Below are 18,867 nucleotides of genomic sequence, written 5' to 3' on the forward strand. Positions count from 1 at the left end.
CCCTGCTTTCAGCAGTGACCTGTTCAACTTGGAAACACAAGTTGTTTATTAATCAAAAAAATATATTCTGCCTTGACAGATGAAGGAATTTCCCAGTCTCCACCCCAAAACTTGTTAAGCTCAGCTTTTTGCAGCCCTTTCCAGGGCCTCTGGTTAAGTCAAAGACTTTCTTACAGTAAGGAAGCCACATGCATTGTATTCAGATGTCCCTCAATTATACATCAGATGTGGCTCATTCAGAATTTATGGTTTGTTTGTCAGTTGCAGCTTTCTCCCTTCTTTCCATCCAGCTTTGTTCAGACTCCAGCTGCTTTTGGTTTCCCTTCAGATGAGGTTTCTTTATGTTTTTTAAAAAAGAAAAAGTCCCAAAAAATGATTTTCTGTGTCTTCACAGGTTAACTTGAGTTCATTTAGAATATTTGAACAAATCCAGAATTTGAGGCAACAGACTGAAAAGACCTGGAATAGTTTCATTTTCATTATTTGGGAATCAGTTATTTCAGTTTTGCAGAGAAATCTGTGTCATTCTTACCCAAAACAAGATTCCAGCAGCTCAAGAGTCCGAGGATGTTGTTGCTGGTTCTTCTCTTTGTGATGCAACACACATTTTCAGTCAGAGCCCGATCTGGTCAGCAGGAAGGCCAGCGGAGCACACACACTCTGCAGTCATGAAGTTTCACTGTTGTAAATTGTGCAGGTTGAACTCTGGCATTGTCTTACTGAAATTACCAGACCTTCTGGGACTAGACGTGACCTCGGTGGTAGCATATATCGCTCCAAAATAACGTATTTGCATCACTGCAGTATCAGAACACTTTTATGAATACTGAGTACAGGCACCTAGTATTGGGCGGGTGCCTGGTTCTGGTATCAGTATCAGTGCCGCCCTAATCATAAGGCGTAAAAACAGTACCATAAAAGGTAATATATATACCAACAATGTAGCATGATTAATTGTGCCCTAACATAATGAATTTCTGATATCCGGAGTCCTGGAACTAAGACTGAAAACACTTTATGGCCTTTAGATATCAGTGTGGTCTGCTAGAAGGACAGTATGGTTTTAATAGCTGAGCTAAAAAGTTTTTAATGTTCTGTTTTGGTTGCCTCGCTCTGGGGGCTCGACTTATCAGCTTCTGATCCTTGGAGGGGTGCGGCCAAATTTACATGATCACACATATCAGTTGCCTGGTTTCTCTGTTTCAGCTGTAAAGTTGTTGTTGCTGCTATTTCTCCATATCTCTCTCTTTCTTTTCGCCCTTTGATGCGTCCAGTAAACCCTGATCTTGGGTCTGCAGTTTTTCTTCTTCTTCTTTATATTTTTTGGAGGTTGGCAAAAATAAATTGGTGTATTACTGCCACCAAGTGGTCTGGAGTGTGGACCAGAATGTTTTCAAGAGCCCAAGTTGTCAAAACATTAGTTAGTCTTTTACATTTTCCCAATCCCATGCACCCTCCCTGTCATGTAACCGCGCCCCCCAGTTTGAGAACCACTGCTCTAGTATCTTTGTTTCCTTTTTCTTATCTTCACTTGTTGAGTTAATGGATTATGCATGTTTAGTTATTCTAACATAAAAACAAGCATAAGAAATAGGATAAAATGTGCATGTTTCATGGTAGCTGCTGTTTAACAATTGCTAACGTTTATTCTCTGGCTAAACTAGCTCAAAGTAGCAACTTTTCTTGAATTAAACATAGATTTCGAAGAAAAAGCTTAAATTTTAAAAATATTTGGCTTTTTCTTAGATGTTCTGATTAAATTTGTTGGCTTAATCTGCTATTAGTAAGCACAAAAGTAAGAATACAATAAGCATGTTTTATGCTAGCCGCTGTTTAGCTAACTGTTCATGTACATTTGAAAGAAAACACTTAAGCTTAAGTTGGATTTCTTACATGTACTGCCATTTCACATGAGTTATTTGGATCAATGTTATTTATTATGCTGACATTACTAAATAAACAAGTATTGGAAGATTATATAGAAGTTCTTATTAAGTTTGTTCATCTACCGGCTATTAGTAAGCATAAAATTATGAATAGAATAAGCATGTTTTATGCTAGCAGCTGTTTAGCTAACTGTTCACATAATTGAAAGAAACCACTTAAACATGAGGAGGATATCTCACATGTGGTGCCATCTCAACAGAGTTATGATGGATTATGCATGTTTAGTTAATCTAACATAAAAACAAGCATGGGAAATAAAGGATAACATGAGCATGTTTCATGTTAGCAGTTATTGTCCTCACATTTTAGTTTCTTGGGTTTGCCCTTGTCAGGTCCTCCATGCACAAGTATAACTTGGCAAGAATAATACACAAGCATTAAGGGGGCATTCTTTCCATCACATCGACTAAGATTTCCTAGGCAAAATTAATTTATTTGGTCCAAACCATCATTCAGCTTGCTATGATGCCAGAGAGGACAAGTGAAAAAAAAAAATGTTTAAAATGTAGTCTTTTAATCAAACTCAAAGCACCACAAAAGTCACACAATCTGAACAATACAACAAAAATAGATAGAAGACATTAACAGCGCAATATTTTAAAACTATTAGTTTGTGCAAAGTGGGGCTGTCACAATACTAAAATTTCAAACTTGATACCGATTCTAAGTATGGTGCTCGATAATACTATTTTCAATACTACAGAGGGGGAAAAAATGATTATTCCTTTAATCAAAGTCAGAACACCCCCAAAATAACACAATACAAACAATGCAAAAAAATATATTAATAAATATAAGAAAATACATTAACAGCTTAAAATAAATGCATAATTTTAAAGCTTTGTTAGTTTGTGCAGAGATAGTCTTCATACAGTCCAACAGTTTTGTCAGGCAGTTTGCTCACTGTGGTGCAAAAAATAAAGACTAACGAACCACTTCAACCACTAGTTAGTGTAGTTATTTACATAAGTGACCTTTTCTTTACAAGGCTTGGGGTAAGTAAATAGAACGAACAAACTGATTAAGACTATCTACTTTTTAAATTAGATTAATTAAAAACATAAAAAAGATTAGCTTTTTTAATGTTTTTGTAAACAGTCTGTAAAAGGCATTATTATCTGACTGTAAGCCAATAGTAGCTTTGTGCAATTTATTTTTAGGCTGCTTATGGAGCAGAAAACAACGTCTAGTCTACTGCTCTTTCTGCAGCTCGAAGACGAGCCTCTTGTGACTGCTTCTAGATGGCGGAGGGGAGGGGCCTGCAGTATAATCTGCAACAATCTGCGAGAATTGTAAACAATAAGTGTTTTCACATCAGTCTCAAAGTCTCCAATAATACCAGAAAAGGTTTCCAAATTGGTTGCTAGTCGCTTTTTTTTTTCTTTAAAGTGCAGCTTAAGGGGTCTAAAAACTTGCTAATTATAGCAACAAGTTGCATACAATGGGTCCTCAAAGGAGAAGCTGTAGGGCGGGGCTGCCGGCTGCAGTGCTTGTATAAAATCAATTTCCACAGCTGTTTTCTGTTTTTCAAACACTAAAGTGGCATATAAGTTTTGAAACCCGTGCTAATTAATGTCTAACTAGATATTAAATTTTAGATTGGATTAGCCTCTGAGAATCGATTTTTTTGACAACACTACTGCCTTGGCCATGACACATTGAGATTTCACCAGATTTCCTGAACATTATCACAATATCAACAATAACACTGTAGGATAGAGTTAGAGCACAATGATTTCCGCTTAGTATGTGTAGTCATGCACCAATTCAAACCCATTTTGCCCTCTTTATATGACCTCCCTTGTCTGCTCAGAGGTGCATCAGCAGTAGATTAACTTTGTTTCATACATGCTAAGGTTAAGTACTTTAGTCTTTGGTAGATTCTCCTTTTATACCCAATCTTGGCACCCTAACCAATAATTTCTTAGCACTTGTGTCTATTAAATAAATGTTTGAACAAAGTAGTTAATTAAATATTAATTTTTGTATTCCCAGCTCTCCTGAAATTGAAGTTTGTATTTTGTAATGAGAAAAAAAATGTGACTTCCCATTCAAATGAACCTTCAAATGTCCTCATGTAAGGAGACCTTATTGGGAGCACTTTATTATGAGGTAAACATGTTGGCAGTTTGATGCTGTGTCTTGAGTATGATTTATTTTTCTATCCACTAAGAACGCATAATCATGCACGTTTCTCCTGATAAATGGAAAATGCCTGACATGGAAAATTTTCATTCATTTTCTAAATTGCCCAGCACAAGTTAATGTGTTTGCAAAGGCAGGGATTGAAATATTTGTTATAAGGGGAGGGGGGGGGCTTCCTTGCATATTTTCCACACAGCAGAAAGAATACTGATTGAGGAGCTCGCTGACAGGCACCCCGTCCCGCACAGTTTGTCCTTGCAGTCGTGCATATTGTTGAGCACTCCTGGGGAATTGATGCAAAGGCGGTCAGAGCTGTGTTGTGTTCAGGGGCATTTTTCATTTGCAAAAGAAATTGCTCCAATTTCTGGAAGGTGGAACAGTGTCACTGTACTGCAACCCAGATGTGTGTCAGATCACATCCAGCATCCAGATTCAGAAGATTCAGAAAACAAGAAAACACCACCAAATATTCCCATTTGTTTAAATCCAGATGAGATCAGTGTGGGAGGAGAAGTTGTGCTTGTGCAACAGACATGTGGAAGTTATTAGTAGCAACACACTCAAATTTAATGCTGGCATCTTTTCTGATGACTAAACATTAGGAATTTTTGTCATGAATGTTTTCCTGAGTGCAGATGAAACTATTTGACAGAAGGAACACTTTGTTCTGGTGAACAGATTAGAGCATCAATGCCACTGAGGAACATGATAAATGATGTTTTTACTTTTTCTGCAACATTGTTAGATCTCTTGTGATAGAAATCAGGACGCTGAGTCCTGGTTTATCAGCTCCACAAGGTTACAAACACTCTCCACTGAGTATGATGTGACTTTATGGTAAATAAATATAATGCAGAAGGTACTGGAACTTTAAATTGAACACTGTCTGACAGCTGCTGTAAATCTTGCCTCTTTCTCACAGGGTGGGAATGTGTTTTTTTTATCTTTTTTTTTTTCCTTTAAGGAGACTGTTTTTAGACTTTCTGCTGCCTATTTGTGAAGGTTGGAACTTATAACTCCCTTCCCCCTGCTGCTTTTTCAGGTGGAAGATTGGCACACAGTCAGGTGGGACCTCGCCGACGCACATTTTCCACTATGAACCGCGCCTTCAACAGGAAAAAAGGTGAGCAGATTTACCCAACTTACAGGATTAGCTTCTGGAAATGAGGTAAGCCTGTTTTAGCTCCACCGCGGGACAAATATCTTCTCTCAGAGGTCTGAGACAAGACCAGTGTTGTTCACGTCATCTCAGCCTGTTCGCTAGGATGGTTATTTCCAAACATCCTGTGTGTTCTGACACATGAGTGTCAGTGGGTTCTGAACACATCAAAGAGCTTTTTCTTTATTGCTGGTTTTGCAGGTTTTTTCTCTCAAAGTTTAAAACATTTTAAAATAGCTGATGGTATTGTATGCAAGAAGATAATGAATAAATGACATCAGCTCTATTGTTAGTTGTATTGAACAATCGCATGAAGATTTTTTTGTTAATAGTGGAGATGGATTTTCCTTGTGAACATCTATATAATCTATCGGATTACCCAGTATTTAACCATCAAAAAGCAAAAAAATATATAACTTAGCACAGCTGTGTCACCTTCTAAAAAAAACATCTGATGGTAAATACAATAATGAGACCTGAGGAATAGATGGAACCTAAGAGGAAAAAGTAGAAGAAGGAGAAGAAACAGTAAAACAAATGTGTAAGATATTCCCAAAATTTCAGTAAAAGATATTTGTGGCTCTGAAAATGAAGGATGGCAATCAGGAAAGAAGACATGGTTATGCACCAACAATAAATTACTTTAGTAAAAAATGTGGTTTGTTCCATCCAGAATCCATCCAACCAGATGCATAAATAACTCACAGACAGAAAAACATCCAAATGACGTTTTTCTTTTCACACAAACTGTTTTTATAAAGAATATTCTCACTTCATATGCATGACTACGAAATACACATCTTGTAAAGCAACTGAAGCCTTATAGGATAAAGTAGAAATGAAAAAATGCAACAGAATTAACATGAAGCATTTTTTTTCTAGAATAGTATAATAGTAATACTTTTCTGATTCAATTCACTAATTGCAATCAGTGCAAAGTCTTGTAAATATTTTGGATAGAACTGACAGTATTTGTTTCCAAACAATACTCTCTGTCCATAGATGCGTCACATGAATGGAGCGTGTGGGACATCACACTTCTTTGATGTCACAAATGTTATTTATTTTATTTTCATTTTACTCAACTGTACTACTTCTTATTTATTTATTTATACATTTATTCATTCATTCAGTCTTTTTTAACTGCTCTTATTGTTTCTTAAGGTTTTTTTAATCTTCATTTTAACTCTAGTGTTTCCCTCGTGAGCAATCTGCACTGTGAGGGGATTTGAGAGAAGACAGTAAGGTCCATCACAAAGATGGTCACATTGGATGAAAGAAGATTAAAATGCCAACATTTTGATGTATAATTTTTATATGTATAGGATAAATTGTGGGCCTGGAAGAAATTTCTTTGACAATTTTACTGAAACATTTTTAGGGCCAAAGTTTACTGTGTGACATCATCAGTGTGAACATTTTGCAGCAAAATCTCAAATTTTCATAAAACCTAAATTGTGCTTGTGTCAAAAATCATAAAAGACATAACAATGCCCTTTCAGGTTGGGAAGGTTATAGCTTCTGAGACTCATTCGAAGTTGGAAAGAAGTTTCTACGGGAAAGTATGCCTGAGTTATAGGGCTCCAAAGGTGGCTTGGTTTAATTACTCATTTAGACAGAATCCCGTTTATTTGTAAATGCCTTCTGCATTTTCTGGAAGAAGACTGGCTTGTGTGCTGCTTTAGGCTTATAAACACGATTTAAGAAAACAGCTAATAAGCCTTTTATCAATCTGCATGTCTTTGTCTCCCCCTGATTGTCTCCAATTCAGCTGTTAACTGTACAGACTGTGTTCAGTTATTTCTGATAAGAAGGTCCCGTAGTCTCAATGCTGTCACAGTGTAAACTGATGTCTCGCCTCTCGTTTTGTAATCAGAATATTTCTTTTTTACATTTCTTGGCTCTGACTTGATGCAGCTATCTGCTTTTACTTACTTTCAGTAGTTTTTCCTCTGTGATTCCAGAAATGAGGCAAACAGATAAAACTAATTTTCTTTTATGTACTTTGCTGGTGAGTTTCTCAGCTTCTCATTCAGTAAAGCTGCGTTTCTTCTTTGTTTTGTGGTTAATTGTCTCTTTAGTTTTGGTGAAAACAATATTTGTAATTGCAAATGACTAATCAAAGAAGTGTCCACATTTATTCATGACTAGTAATGGGAATGTAAATCAGGTTTGTTCACATTGGTTTATGCTGACTGAAATTTCTAGATAATAAAGTAGATGAATGTACAGATTTATGAATCATTTGTAGAGACAGTTCAGCTTCGAAATTTTACATAATTTCCCTAGTTTTATCGTATCTATTCTTCTCCTCTTTATTATTTATTATTATGAAAAAAACATGTTATATTATTATATTTTTATTGTGTATTTTCTTATTATTTCTAAAACAAAACAAAAAAATACAATGCAGTTACAATATTTATATTTATTTATATAATAAATCAATCAGTTCATTCACTCATTCATTCATTCATTCATTCACTCATTTATTCATTCATTCATTCATTCATTCAACATGCTTGTTATTGGAAAGAAGTAGGTGTCTACAGAATAAAGCTCTCTATGCTTTAGTTGAGTTTATCTGGATTTAAAAAGTTGATCTTTTCGCCTCGATACCTTTGCACCATAACACCATATCACCAAATAAAAAGACTACGTAATGTTAATGTTTAGAATGATTTTCTGTTGAACTGTGAAACATTTTTCCAGCCTATCTGGAAAAAAACATTGAAAATACACCCTTAATCCTTTACACACCACTGTGTAGGACGGGCAGGACAACAAACACAACCTTCTGTGCCTTTGCCTGAATGTTGGACTCTTAAGTGGTTTGTGCAACACAGTCTCGAGGTGACCCTGCCCAAGCGCAGGGGAGGTGATATTTGGGACTTGAGTTTGTAAAAACAGCTTGATGTGTTTACCACCATCTGTCCCACTCCCTCTGGTGTGAATCAGCAGACCTGGAAAAGCCTTGGACAGAGCAAAGGAAAATGTCCAGCACCCAGGTGGCGCCTCAGGCTTTAATGATATTTGGCTTTGATTAATTTTTTTCCTCACTTGGTCTTATGTTTTAGGAGCAAAATATGTTAATCTGAGTAGGCAGACATTTGTTTCTCACTTGACTGTAAATTTCCATTTAAAATGGAAATGCTCAGTTTATTCAAATTCTCTACATTTCAGCAGATGCATGCATGTTGCCTAGATTTGCAAGGACATGTTGAAAACAGAGAATTATAGCTGTAAGAAGGCTCAGTGGGAGAGTTTGCTTTGGCAGCAGGAAGGTAATGAGGGCTGCTGTTAGAAGGGAAGCCAGTTATCCAGATGGAAAACAAAAAAGCTCACAGACAGGCCAGCACATTCTGACCATTTCTTTTTAAACATGAATCCACTCTCCCATCAGTTTTCTAAACCTTTTCACTAAGAGGACGCCCATGTCCCACACAGACGTACCCTTCAGCGTCTTTCTAGACTCCTATTCTGAGGCCACAAACACACACATCTGAAACAAAAGCTTTCCCCTCACAGAAAGGCAGGAGGTTTTTAATTCAAAGTTCGAATTATAATCTTCAAAAGTATCTGGAGACTCCTGTTTGTACGCAGTCTACACTCATTTGCTGTTTGCATTCACTCTCAATGGACCGTGATGTTTCTGTTACAAACCAGTCTGAATTTTAATAAGCAGATTTAACGCCTCTGTGTTTATCCTCAAAAATCTTAATACAGAACTTTGATGAGAAGGATAAGAAGATTTGAAAGCTTTTGATTTCCTTGAAAACATCTTTTTTTTCTCAGTCTCCCACTGATTTGGGTTGCAGGTTTGGACGTTGAATCACCACAAAAATGTAAATGTGCAACATTTCTCTGCAGCTGACATCCTCCCACAGGAGTTAACAAAGGCTTGGTTGCAGGTGCTGTCACATTAGAGGGAATTATTTATTTTACATTAAAATGCTTTTTAACCAGAGTTGTAGACAGTGGTTGCAGTTTCTCCCTATTCTATTTCTACTGAACATAAATAGCTGAAATAATGAGTCAACACACAAACAAACCTGTGTATATGTCCACCAGCTGTCATATAGCTCTAAATTTCTGCACCACTCCTGGCTGCCTTCGCTGCTTTTGGCTCTGAGAGTGGAGGCCGGGTCCAACAGCTTTCCTTTATCTCTGTGTTTTGTGGGGTCACAACTGTGTCACATCCAACAGGTGATGCCAGCAGGCTCTTGATCATTTTTATCTACTGTGTTTATTACGCTCCCAGTCTTGGACGTGACTTGCACCCAAGTGTTGGACTTTAATATTTACTGCTAACAATTTATCCATAAGTTGTGAGCAGTGTTAGGTGCTGTCATTGTAACCTACTGAGGTTTTCATGACTCGACAGATGATGTCTGTTGAAACTTATCTGGTATTGCTGGTAGTGCCAATTTGTATATTGCTAGCAATCCAGAAAAAAAAGATAAACAAAAAGTATTAAAGTAAATTTAAAAAGTATTTAATTAGTTTTACTTCTGTGTGACAAAGGTTAGTGCCATTTTCTTTATGCAGCTAATGTTTTTTCTTTATCTGCTGCTGCTTATTAGCATTTTTATCAGGTTTGAGTTGGCAAAAACTCAGCAGTATTTCATAACTTCTTAAACAACAAGCAAAAAAAAATTAATTAGCTTATTTAAATGTGGAACAGTGAATCCCAGAGACCAGAGCTGGAGCCGAATAAGAGACATTAAAGTAGAAACATGCAAACAGTAAATGCAATTTCTGTGTAAGACCTTACAAAGATTTCTCGAAGACAGCATTTAGTAGTTGAAGGTCAACAATAAAAACACGTTTTTGGCCAGGACTCGATAATTAATAAACATGTTCTTAGAAAACGGGATTAAATGATATAAATATTGAACATTTGTTGGAGCTGTGGTCATGGTGCAGCCAAAACAGACCGCTGAGTATTCCTGTTAACAACAGGTCACAGCAGTGCACAGAGACATACAGAGATACACAGAGACGACATTGTCGTGTTTCTGTGTTTTGTTTCAGATTTTTATTCCTGTTCTAGTCTCTTCCTTACTTTCAGTTCCTGGGTGTCTTTGAGTCTTGTTTCTTGTTTTATTTTGTAAGTTCATCTCCTTGTGTGTTACATTCAATTTACTTCCTGTTTCATTTACTAATTTGCTTCACCTGCTCCTCGTTTAGTTAGTTCACCTCAGTGCATATTTAGTGTCTCTTTAAAACTTTTTTTTTTTTTTTTTTTAAGTGAGAACATGCATAGTTTGTACATTCAACAGCTGCTTTATCAGAACCTCCTTTTTCCTCCAAAGCTGCTTTAATTCTTGGTGTCATAGATCCAACAAGGTGGTGGAAACCTTCCTCAGAGGTTTTCTCCATATCGACATGACAGCATCACACAGTTGCTGCAGGTTTGTCGTCTGCATCCATGATGAGAATCTCCCGTTTCACCACATCCCAAAGCTGCTCTACTGGACTGAGATCTGGTGACTGTGGAGGCCGTTGGAGTCCAGTGAACTCATCGTCATGTTCTAGAAAGCAGCTGGAGATGATCTGAGCTTTGTGACATGGTGCATTATCCTACTGGAAGTAGCATCAAGGATGGACATGGTCAGCGACATTACTCAGGTTAGCTGTGTGAAACTAAGGCTACGTTCAGACTGCAGACTGAAGTGACCCAAATCCCTTTTTTTTTGTGGCCCTATGTAACCTGTATCTGATCTTTTCATAACAGTATGAACGACACAGATCTGATTTTTTTAAATGTGACCCAGGCCACTTGGATATGTGGTCCTAAATCCAATATGTATCTGATCTTTTGCCATGCGACTTCTGAACGTCTGAACGGCCAGGTCGCATTAATCCGACCTCCACATCATAATCTGGCTCTCCTCTTTTAATCTGACTATAGTGAGACAATAACTTCAAAATTGCAACATACACTCCGCTGTTACCGTCCATGTTTATTTCCACAAACACGAAGACGTCACACACACGCGCACTGTCAGGTCGTCGTGTCTTCTACACATGCGGGACACTTTTGATGCGCTTCAAGTTCATACAGGAGATCACACACAAGTCACATTTAACTGGAAATGTGAACGGACTCTCAAAAACATCAGATTTCACAAAAAAGTTGAACATTATGCCCTGCAGCTAGCCTAAGGGGCCCAAAGAGTGGCAAGAAAATGTCCCCCACACCATCCCCAAGCATTGATCCAAGGCAGTCAATGTTTTCATGATGTTTCCACCAAATTCTGAGCCTAGCATCTGATTGTGGAGCTGAAACAGAGACTCATCAGACCAGCAGCGTTTCTCCATCTTCTATTGTCCAGTGTTGGTGAGTGTGTGTGAATTGTAGCCTCAGTTTCCTGTTCTTAGCTGACAGGAGGCACCTGGTGTGTCTTCTGCTGCTTTAGTCCATCTGCTTCAAGGCTGGACGTGTTGTGTGTTCAGAGATGCTGTTCTGCAGATCTTGGTTGGAACCAGTGCTTATTTGACTTGTTGTTGTCTTTCTGTCATCTCCAACCAGTCTGTCCATTCTCCTCTGACCTCTGACATCAACAAGACATTCTGGTCCAGACAACTGCTGCTCACTGGATATTTTCTCTTCTTCCGACCATCTCTGTAAACCCTAGAGATGGTTGTGTGTGAAAAGTCAAAGCAAGTTTATTTGTATAGCACAATTCAACGACAGTGTGATTTGAAGTGCTTTATAGCGACATCAAAACATCATCACACGGCAGAAAATAAGAAGCATCATTTACTTTTAAAAACAGATGAAGGAAGAAGAACATTAGATAAAAATATGATTAAGTTTAGCAATTCAAACTTAAAAGAAACAGTACAGGTTTGGACTTTTACCATCTGTATTCATACCCTACCCATTACTTTAGTGTTCCTGTTCAGATTTTACCATGCTGTTTTAACTGCTCTTAAATTAACACAAAAAACCATTAATTCCTTCTAAATTTGAACAGGGTCTCAGAGTATTATATATATATATATATATATATATATATATATATATATATATATATATATATATATATATGTATATATATATATATATATATATATATATAAAGTAACATTGAATTATATTGGCCAGATAAAGTGGCTGGTGAGTGTATATCATGTTTGTTCTGCAGATTTGAAGATGCAGAATTTGTCTTTGCAGCTTTATCCGTATATAAAGTAAGGATTTTTATTTTTAAACTTCAACTAAAAGAAACTAAATGAATATGAATATCCTGTTGGAACGATGCAGCTGCAGCTCTAAACCTCTATCAGATCATCGTCAATATGTGATCATTATCTCTGCGAAGGTCAACTGATAAAATGAAGCAGAACAAAATCAGAAGTTTTAGTACAGAGACTTCAGGGGGAGTATCCAAAATAGACATTTCAGCACAGTTTTCCCAAGTATGGGGACCTCACATTTTGGAAGGATAAGCTCCCATTGAAAGACACAATGAGAGAGGAGAGTCTGTTTTCACATTGCAGCACATGTGATGTTGAACATCTTGTTTTAGAAAGCCATATGTGTGTAATTTATAAGCCTCTTCTGGCTTGTTGGTGGGGTGGGGGAGGAGGGCTGGTATAATCCATATTAGCCATGAATAAACCTTGATTTTCTCCTTAGAAGCAACACTTGTTTACATTCGTTACCTTCAAAATGAGGAAGCATTTCAGCAGCTTTTCACCACAATGGAGGAGCGGTTTTACATGAGGCGTGACACAAGACCGAGTCCAGTCCTGTAATAAACCACAGGAGTTTAGTTCTTTAATGTTTTAGGTTGACTTTTTTTTTCTTCCATTTTCCCAAATGTAGCATAAAATGATAGAGAAAAGCTTTTCTCTGCTGTCACTATTTCTATGTGATTACAACATTTTGCAAAGCCTTTTATATCCACTGTATTCACCTTTACATCATTTATGGCTGGAGGTAAGTTTTCCTTCCCAGCAGCAGCGCAGTTTAAACGCTGCTATTCTTTATCTCAAACTAACACTCTTTGGTTGGAATTGTGGCTTCGGCCTGTTCTGCTTAGAGTCCATTTGAAGTTGTCCCATACATGATGGAGAATTGTGCACAGCTAGCAAATTCTTCCTGTCATTGACTGAGAGCTGCAGTGAATTAGGCTCTTGGCTGCCCACTTCCTGGGGGCTCTGTGGAAAAAGTTGCTCACTAACTGTGAGCAATTCAAGCTGCAAGGGGCGAGAGTTGGCTCAGAGAATAATAAATACTGTTTTCTGTGACCCATATAAGTTGTTAAAAATAACTTTTTGTTTGTTCCAAAGTAAAAAAGTGAACACATGAAGACAATTGCTGGACTTAAATCATGCAAGCCGAGCGTTTGCACAGAATGATTTCTTGTTCATTCAGTAATGAAATTCTCTGTGTCTGAGTCATTAGAAAAACCTCGTGAACTTTGCTTTTTTGTTCCAGCATTAGTCTTGTGTGCAGTCTGTACTTTCATTGTCACAAAGAGCTACTCAGGCCTTCTTTTCTTTACTCAAGCCAAATCATTAACCATTTATATCTGTCTACTCTGGTTAATTAGAGCAGGAACCCAGGACTGTGTGTTAGACACCAGTACACAGATAGTCAATACATCAGGTAGGATTTTCTACAGGATCCAGTTTTAGAAAGTAACCGTTGTTGAACAAAAGTCGTAACTATTGGATTGAGGGGAAATTATTATGCAGAGGCAGTATGTAATAAACTAAGTACACCCCAGGATTCAACTGTTATAACCTTTATGAGTTATAACTTGAGTTGAACAGAGTTGAATAATTTTAGCTCACTCTTCTTCTGGTTTTCATGTATCATTGTCCGGGTAAGGTCTGGTCTTTGGATCTTTTCTTTCTCAGTCCTTCTTATCTGTGTTTGGGATCATTGTCCTGTTTCATGACCCAGTTTCAACACTGTACACTGTAACTGCACACTGTAAAGAAAGAATAGTTAAACCAACTTAAATGAATTGTACACACTTACTTAATTAATTTAGTTTCTTTCTAATGAAGATCTGAATCACTGATTCATTTTAATTGAAAGTGCAGTTATTCACATTATACTTAAAAAATTTGCATGAATAGAAAGCATTTTAATCGCATACTTTTCATGCTATACTTTATATTTTTTTTAGATGGGAGTACATCAGATGTCAGTCAAAAGCATCAACTCTGCATCTGCATCAACTCATGGCGGCAACGTTAACATTCAGCTTTAACTTTACAACATCTTTGTCTAAAAGCAAACATAACTAAAGTTTATAAAAGGTTACATTTCTGCTGAATATTCATTTCCGTGAGTCTTTTCGGTCTTTGCACAGTTGGTACTAAATGATTTAAGCAAGTCTGAATGAGTCAAACTAACTTAATGAATTAACTTGGATGAACTTAATTCAATCACTTTTTGCTAAGCAGTTTGTTTAAGTTGGTTCAACAATTTTCTTAATTTCAAGTTGCAAGTTATCACTAACCAAAGTAACTAGCTTAAGATCAACTACATCCCAAATTTGCTTTTTTAAGACTACAAATCAAGCTCAAATCATCAGTCCTCCACCACCATTCTAGTTTTACCAGATGTACTTCCTGACCAGACATCTCCACACAGAAATCTGGTGGATTGATGCAGCTTTGCAAATCTAAGACCTTATTAGAAAAACAAGGTTTTCTCGTGCAACCCTTCCAATAAAGTCAAACTTGTTCCGTCTTTTTTTGTACTGTTTTAACTTTAACTTTTAACATGCTATCTGAGGCCTGGAAAGTCTGAGATGTTACTCTTTCATTGTCGTTTCTCTGAGCATGAAACAGTGTGAAATTTGTGTGAACTCGCTCCGATGCCCATTTCTGGGAAGACCGGCAGCAGCCGTGACTGTTTCCTGTGTGGGAATAATCTTATTTACCAACAGAAATATTCGTGTAACACTTCCCAGACTGATGGGCAGCAACAATCTAAGATCATTACCAATGTCTCCTAACTGGCTTTCTGTTTCTGTCTGATTATAATCTTCAATATATTCAAGTGTCATTGAGTTTTCTTAGTTCCTATGGAAGCAGTGAAGCTAGCCTTACTTTCTCACACAGCTCAGACCCGGCGCTGTGGGCGGGTCCCAGTGTTTTACAGTGGTATAAATCATCCAAATTAGACTCTGTTTCTGTTTGTGCTTTTTCAGCGCTGAGAAAACTGAAGATATTTGCAACTTGTGTGTCTGTATATTTAATCTGTGTGCGAATAATCATCAAATCTCGCGACAACGTTAAAGGCGAAGTTATGTTATGTTCTGTAGTAATTGTAGTGTTTGGCATGAAATCATTGGCTAGCTTTAATTAAGTAGACTGATACCTTAAGACATAAGAAAATGGTTCAAGAATAACATGTCGAAAGTAACACGCATCAGGTATCATGTTGCAAGAATCAACAACTTCCAGCAGCTTGGATGATTCCAGCAATGTGACGAGACCTAGCAAGATAGTAACCATAGCAACCACACATTCATGTGCGTGTGTGTGTGTGTCCCTCCTCACCCTCTTCCTCTGCAGCTGGATTAAACTCAGTCCAACTCGTCTTTGCTAAATGTAGTTAGACATAACTACGTTTTTACTGTCAGTATTTTGAAGATGTTTCCTTGATGTTGAAGTAAGTTGCACGACAATAAACAAGATCAGTCTGGTTGAGCCCTTGTAGCCTTTCTCTAAAATGAACTACCTGTACAGGAACTACCTGTGAATGAGTTCCTGAGTTACTGAGCGTTCCTCCACGGTTCCTCTTTGACTGGATGTAGAAGTTTGTAGAGTGGTAAGAGCCTGATTCTGAGTGTTCTGTGTGAAATGTGATCCATGGTGCTGAACGTATCTCTTATAATGTCGCCGTTTAGGTCATTTAGACATAAAGTCTGATTATTGGTTGAGATTATTAGACTGACTTTGTTATTCATGAATGAAATGTTACATTTTCTCTTATAGTTGTTATCATCTGAATCATATTTAGGCTAAGTGTCAGCAAAGGTTTTGTATTTTGATAGTAAGATACTTTCATGGTATTTTATACCTAATCTGCTTTGATATCGGTCAGATGTTAAATTATTAATCTTATAAATTCAAACTTCACTTGACCAATGGGGCCCACTCACAGCGATCTATTGCCCAACCTAGTACAGGACTGGGTCCAGATTTTTATGTTGTCATAGGTAAATAAGACGTTGTGCTTTCTTTTTCACAGTTGTAAAAGTCGACAGACATCCTTTTAGTTTTTGTTCATAACTTTACTGACTTGTAATCATTGCATCAATATGCTTGAAGTAATTTGTCTTCTGTTCATGTTTTGCCATTTTATGCTGCGAACAGACAAGGAAGCACATATTCCCATTCTGCCTCTTTAATCAGAGCACAGTGTGCACACTTTAAAAGATGTCAGCCAGGCTGCCATGCTGCTGTCAGCTCTCAGCGCTGCTCTTCCTGCCCTTCTCTTTACTCTGTCTCACAGTTTAGTTTCCTGGCCTCCCTAGTTGTAAAAGAGGAGGAGGTGATATGTCATTCCCCCCATCAGCTTTCATTCGAGGGTCCCATGAGGAGCGGATTTATCTTTGGAGGAGCCCGTTGCAAGGTGCAATCAGGTTTAATCTCATTGCACAGCTGTTAAGTAAACCAAGAAGAAGGACGCTTTAAGTCGAAGAAGAGCTCCAAGTTGTCAGTGAAGTGTTAAAAAAGTCAAAAGAAACTTGCAGACCTGCACGGTCATGTAGAGAATTTCAGAAGTATTCACCTCTTAAGCTTCTGAATTTAAAAACATATGCCTTAAAAATATTATGTAATGTACTTGTAATGGTGGTAGTGTGTGTCTGTGTTCAACATCTTTGCTTTGAAGTACTAAATTTGATCTTGTGCTGTTAGAAAGAACAAGAGCAGCCCGAAATCTAAAGAAGTTGGGACTCTGCATTCTGTTTCAATTTACATGTTAGACAATGATTTACAAATCTCATCAACCCATATTTTATTCACAAGAGAACATAAAGTATTCGGTGTTCAAACAGAAACATTTTACAATGTCATGGAAAACATTAGCTCATATTGAATCCAATAGCAGCAGCGCATCTTTACCAAGCTGAAACAGGGACAACAAAAGGCTGGAAAAATAACTGGTACAAATCAGAAACAAGTAGATGATATTTTAACAGCTAATTTGGTTAACTGGCAGGAATATTTCAGAGAGGCAGGTCTTTCAGATGTAAAGATGTAGGTGAAACAATTTCAGAAAACATGTTCAACATAAAATTTTTAAGACTTTTAAGATCCACACTGTTTACAGTCCATCATCAAAATATTCAGAGATTTAAGAGGAAAGCATCGGGCAGACTCCCCAAACATGCTGACGAAGCAGCTGAACAGATGTAACTGAAAATGAACCTTTTAGCATCAACATCATCACATTTTCTCCTGATTATTGCCCATAAAACCAATTAAAATTAAGCAAATGAGAAACGCTAATCAGATTAAACTTTAAATTAGTTAATCTTGGTAGCCGACAACAATACTGTAGACAAAGTCATTAACATTGGCAGCAAAGTCGACCCACTGCGATGACAAGTTGCAAAGTCTGGATGAACACAATCAACTTAAACAGGCTGAGCTCCCCGAGGTCACAGTCGTGAGCTTTTGTCATAAGATTCATTAGCACATTGAGAAGTAAGTGATGAGCAGGAAATGAGGAATGAGAGAATTGCTGAAAGCAGCTTAATGGGATGTTTTGGTCTTTGATGTCAGTGACCTGTAAGGATAAAAAACCGTCTGCAGTTCAGACTCTGAAGAAGTTGTTATTGAATGTAACAGGACCTAATGAGTCAGAACCTGATGATTAAACACAGATTATTTCCCCCTACAGGAGAGATTTCACTGTATGTGAAACATCCACCCTAACCACCCCCACCCACCCCCAACACACACACACACCCACACCTGACTCCAGATGGTACCTGACAAAAAGAAACAGATTAATGATGTGAAGAAGGACAAAAAGGAGTTGAGATGGGGTAAAAGATGAAGATGACGATGGATGGATAAGAGAAGGAAAGGATGGATGAAAAGGGGAACGGATGGGTGGATGAACAGATGAATGGGTGATGAGGAAAAGGAAGGATGGATGAACGAATGAGAGAGGAAAGGACGGATGAACACATGCAGGAGTTAATGATAGATGGATGAATGGAAGATGATGGAAGGGAGGGATGAATGAATAGATGAGAAAAAAAAATGAATGACTGAGAGAAAAGGAAAGTATAGATGAATGGATGAGAGAGGACAGAAAAGGATGGATAGATAAACAATTTAGGAAATGAAGGAGGATGGATGAATGGATGGATGGGAGGATGGATAAGGGAAGGGGTGTTATGCGCGTGTTGTCGGAGGTGCGGACCCACTTGCAGGCAGTCAAGGCAGGAGACAGGTCGTGCAGGTGAAAATGAGTTTATTTAACTCAAACTGAGGAGCAGGAAACACACACAAGGATCTGACAACGCATAACTGAAAACCAACAGCATTTAAAGACAGAGGGAGTAACAAGGAGCAGGTGACGTGAATGACAAATCAAACCAGGTGGGGTAACGAGCTAG

At 37.6% G+C, this 18,867-nt stretch overlaps 1 protein-coding gene across 8 annotated transcripts in view; it reads left to right on the forward strand.

Annotated features, from left to right (window-relative positions):
- gulp1a (GULP PTB domain containing engulfment adaptor 1a) overlaps positions 1 to 18,867 on the forward strand; it is a 121,837-nt gene that overhangs the window by 76,678 nt on the left and 26,292 nt on the right. For 6 of the 8 annotated variants that reach the window (XM_042001487.1, XM_042001482.1, XM_042001486.1 and 3 more), the window contains one exon: positions 5,135 to 5,215. In XM_042001487.1, coding sequence (XP_041857421.1) covers positions 5,188 to 5,215 — 28 coding nt within the window. In that variant the 5' untranslated portion in view covers positions 5,135 to 5,187. Of the gene's footprint in view, positions 1 to 4,863; positions 5,016 to 5,134; positions 5,216 to 18,867 lie in introns of those variants that run through there. The other 2 variants (XM_042001485.1, XM_042001484.1) reach the window with 2 other exon arrangements.

This window comes from Melanotaenia boesemani, chromosome 12 (genome assembly GCF_017639745.1).
Source record: "Melanotaenia boesemani isolate fMelBoe1 chromosome 12, fMelBoe1.pri, whole genome shotgun sequence".
NCBI lineage: Eukaryota > Metazoa > Chordata > Actinopteri > Atheriniformes > Melanotaeniidae > Melanotaenia > Melanotaenia boesemani.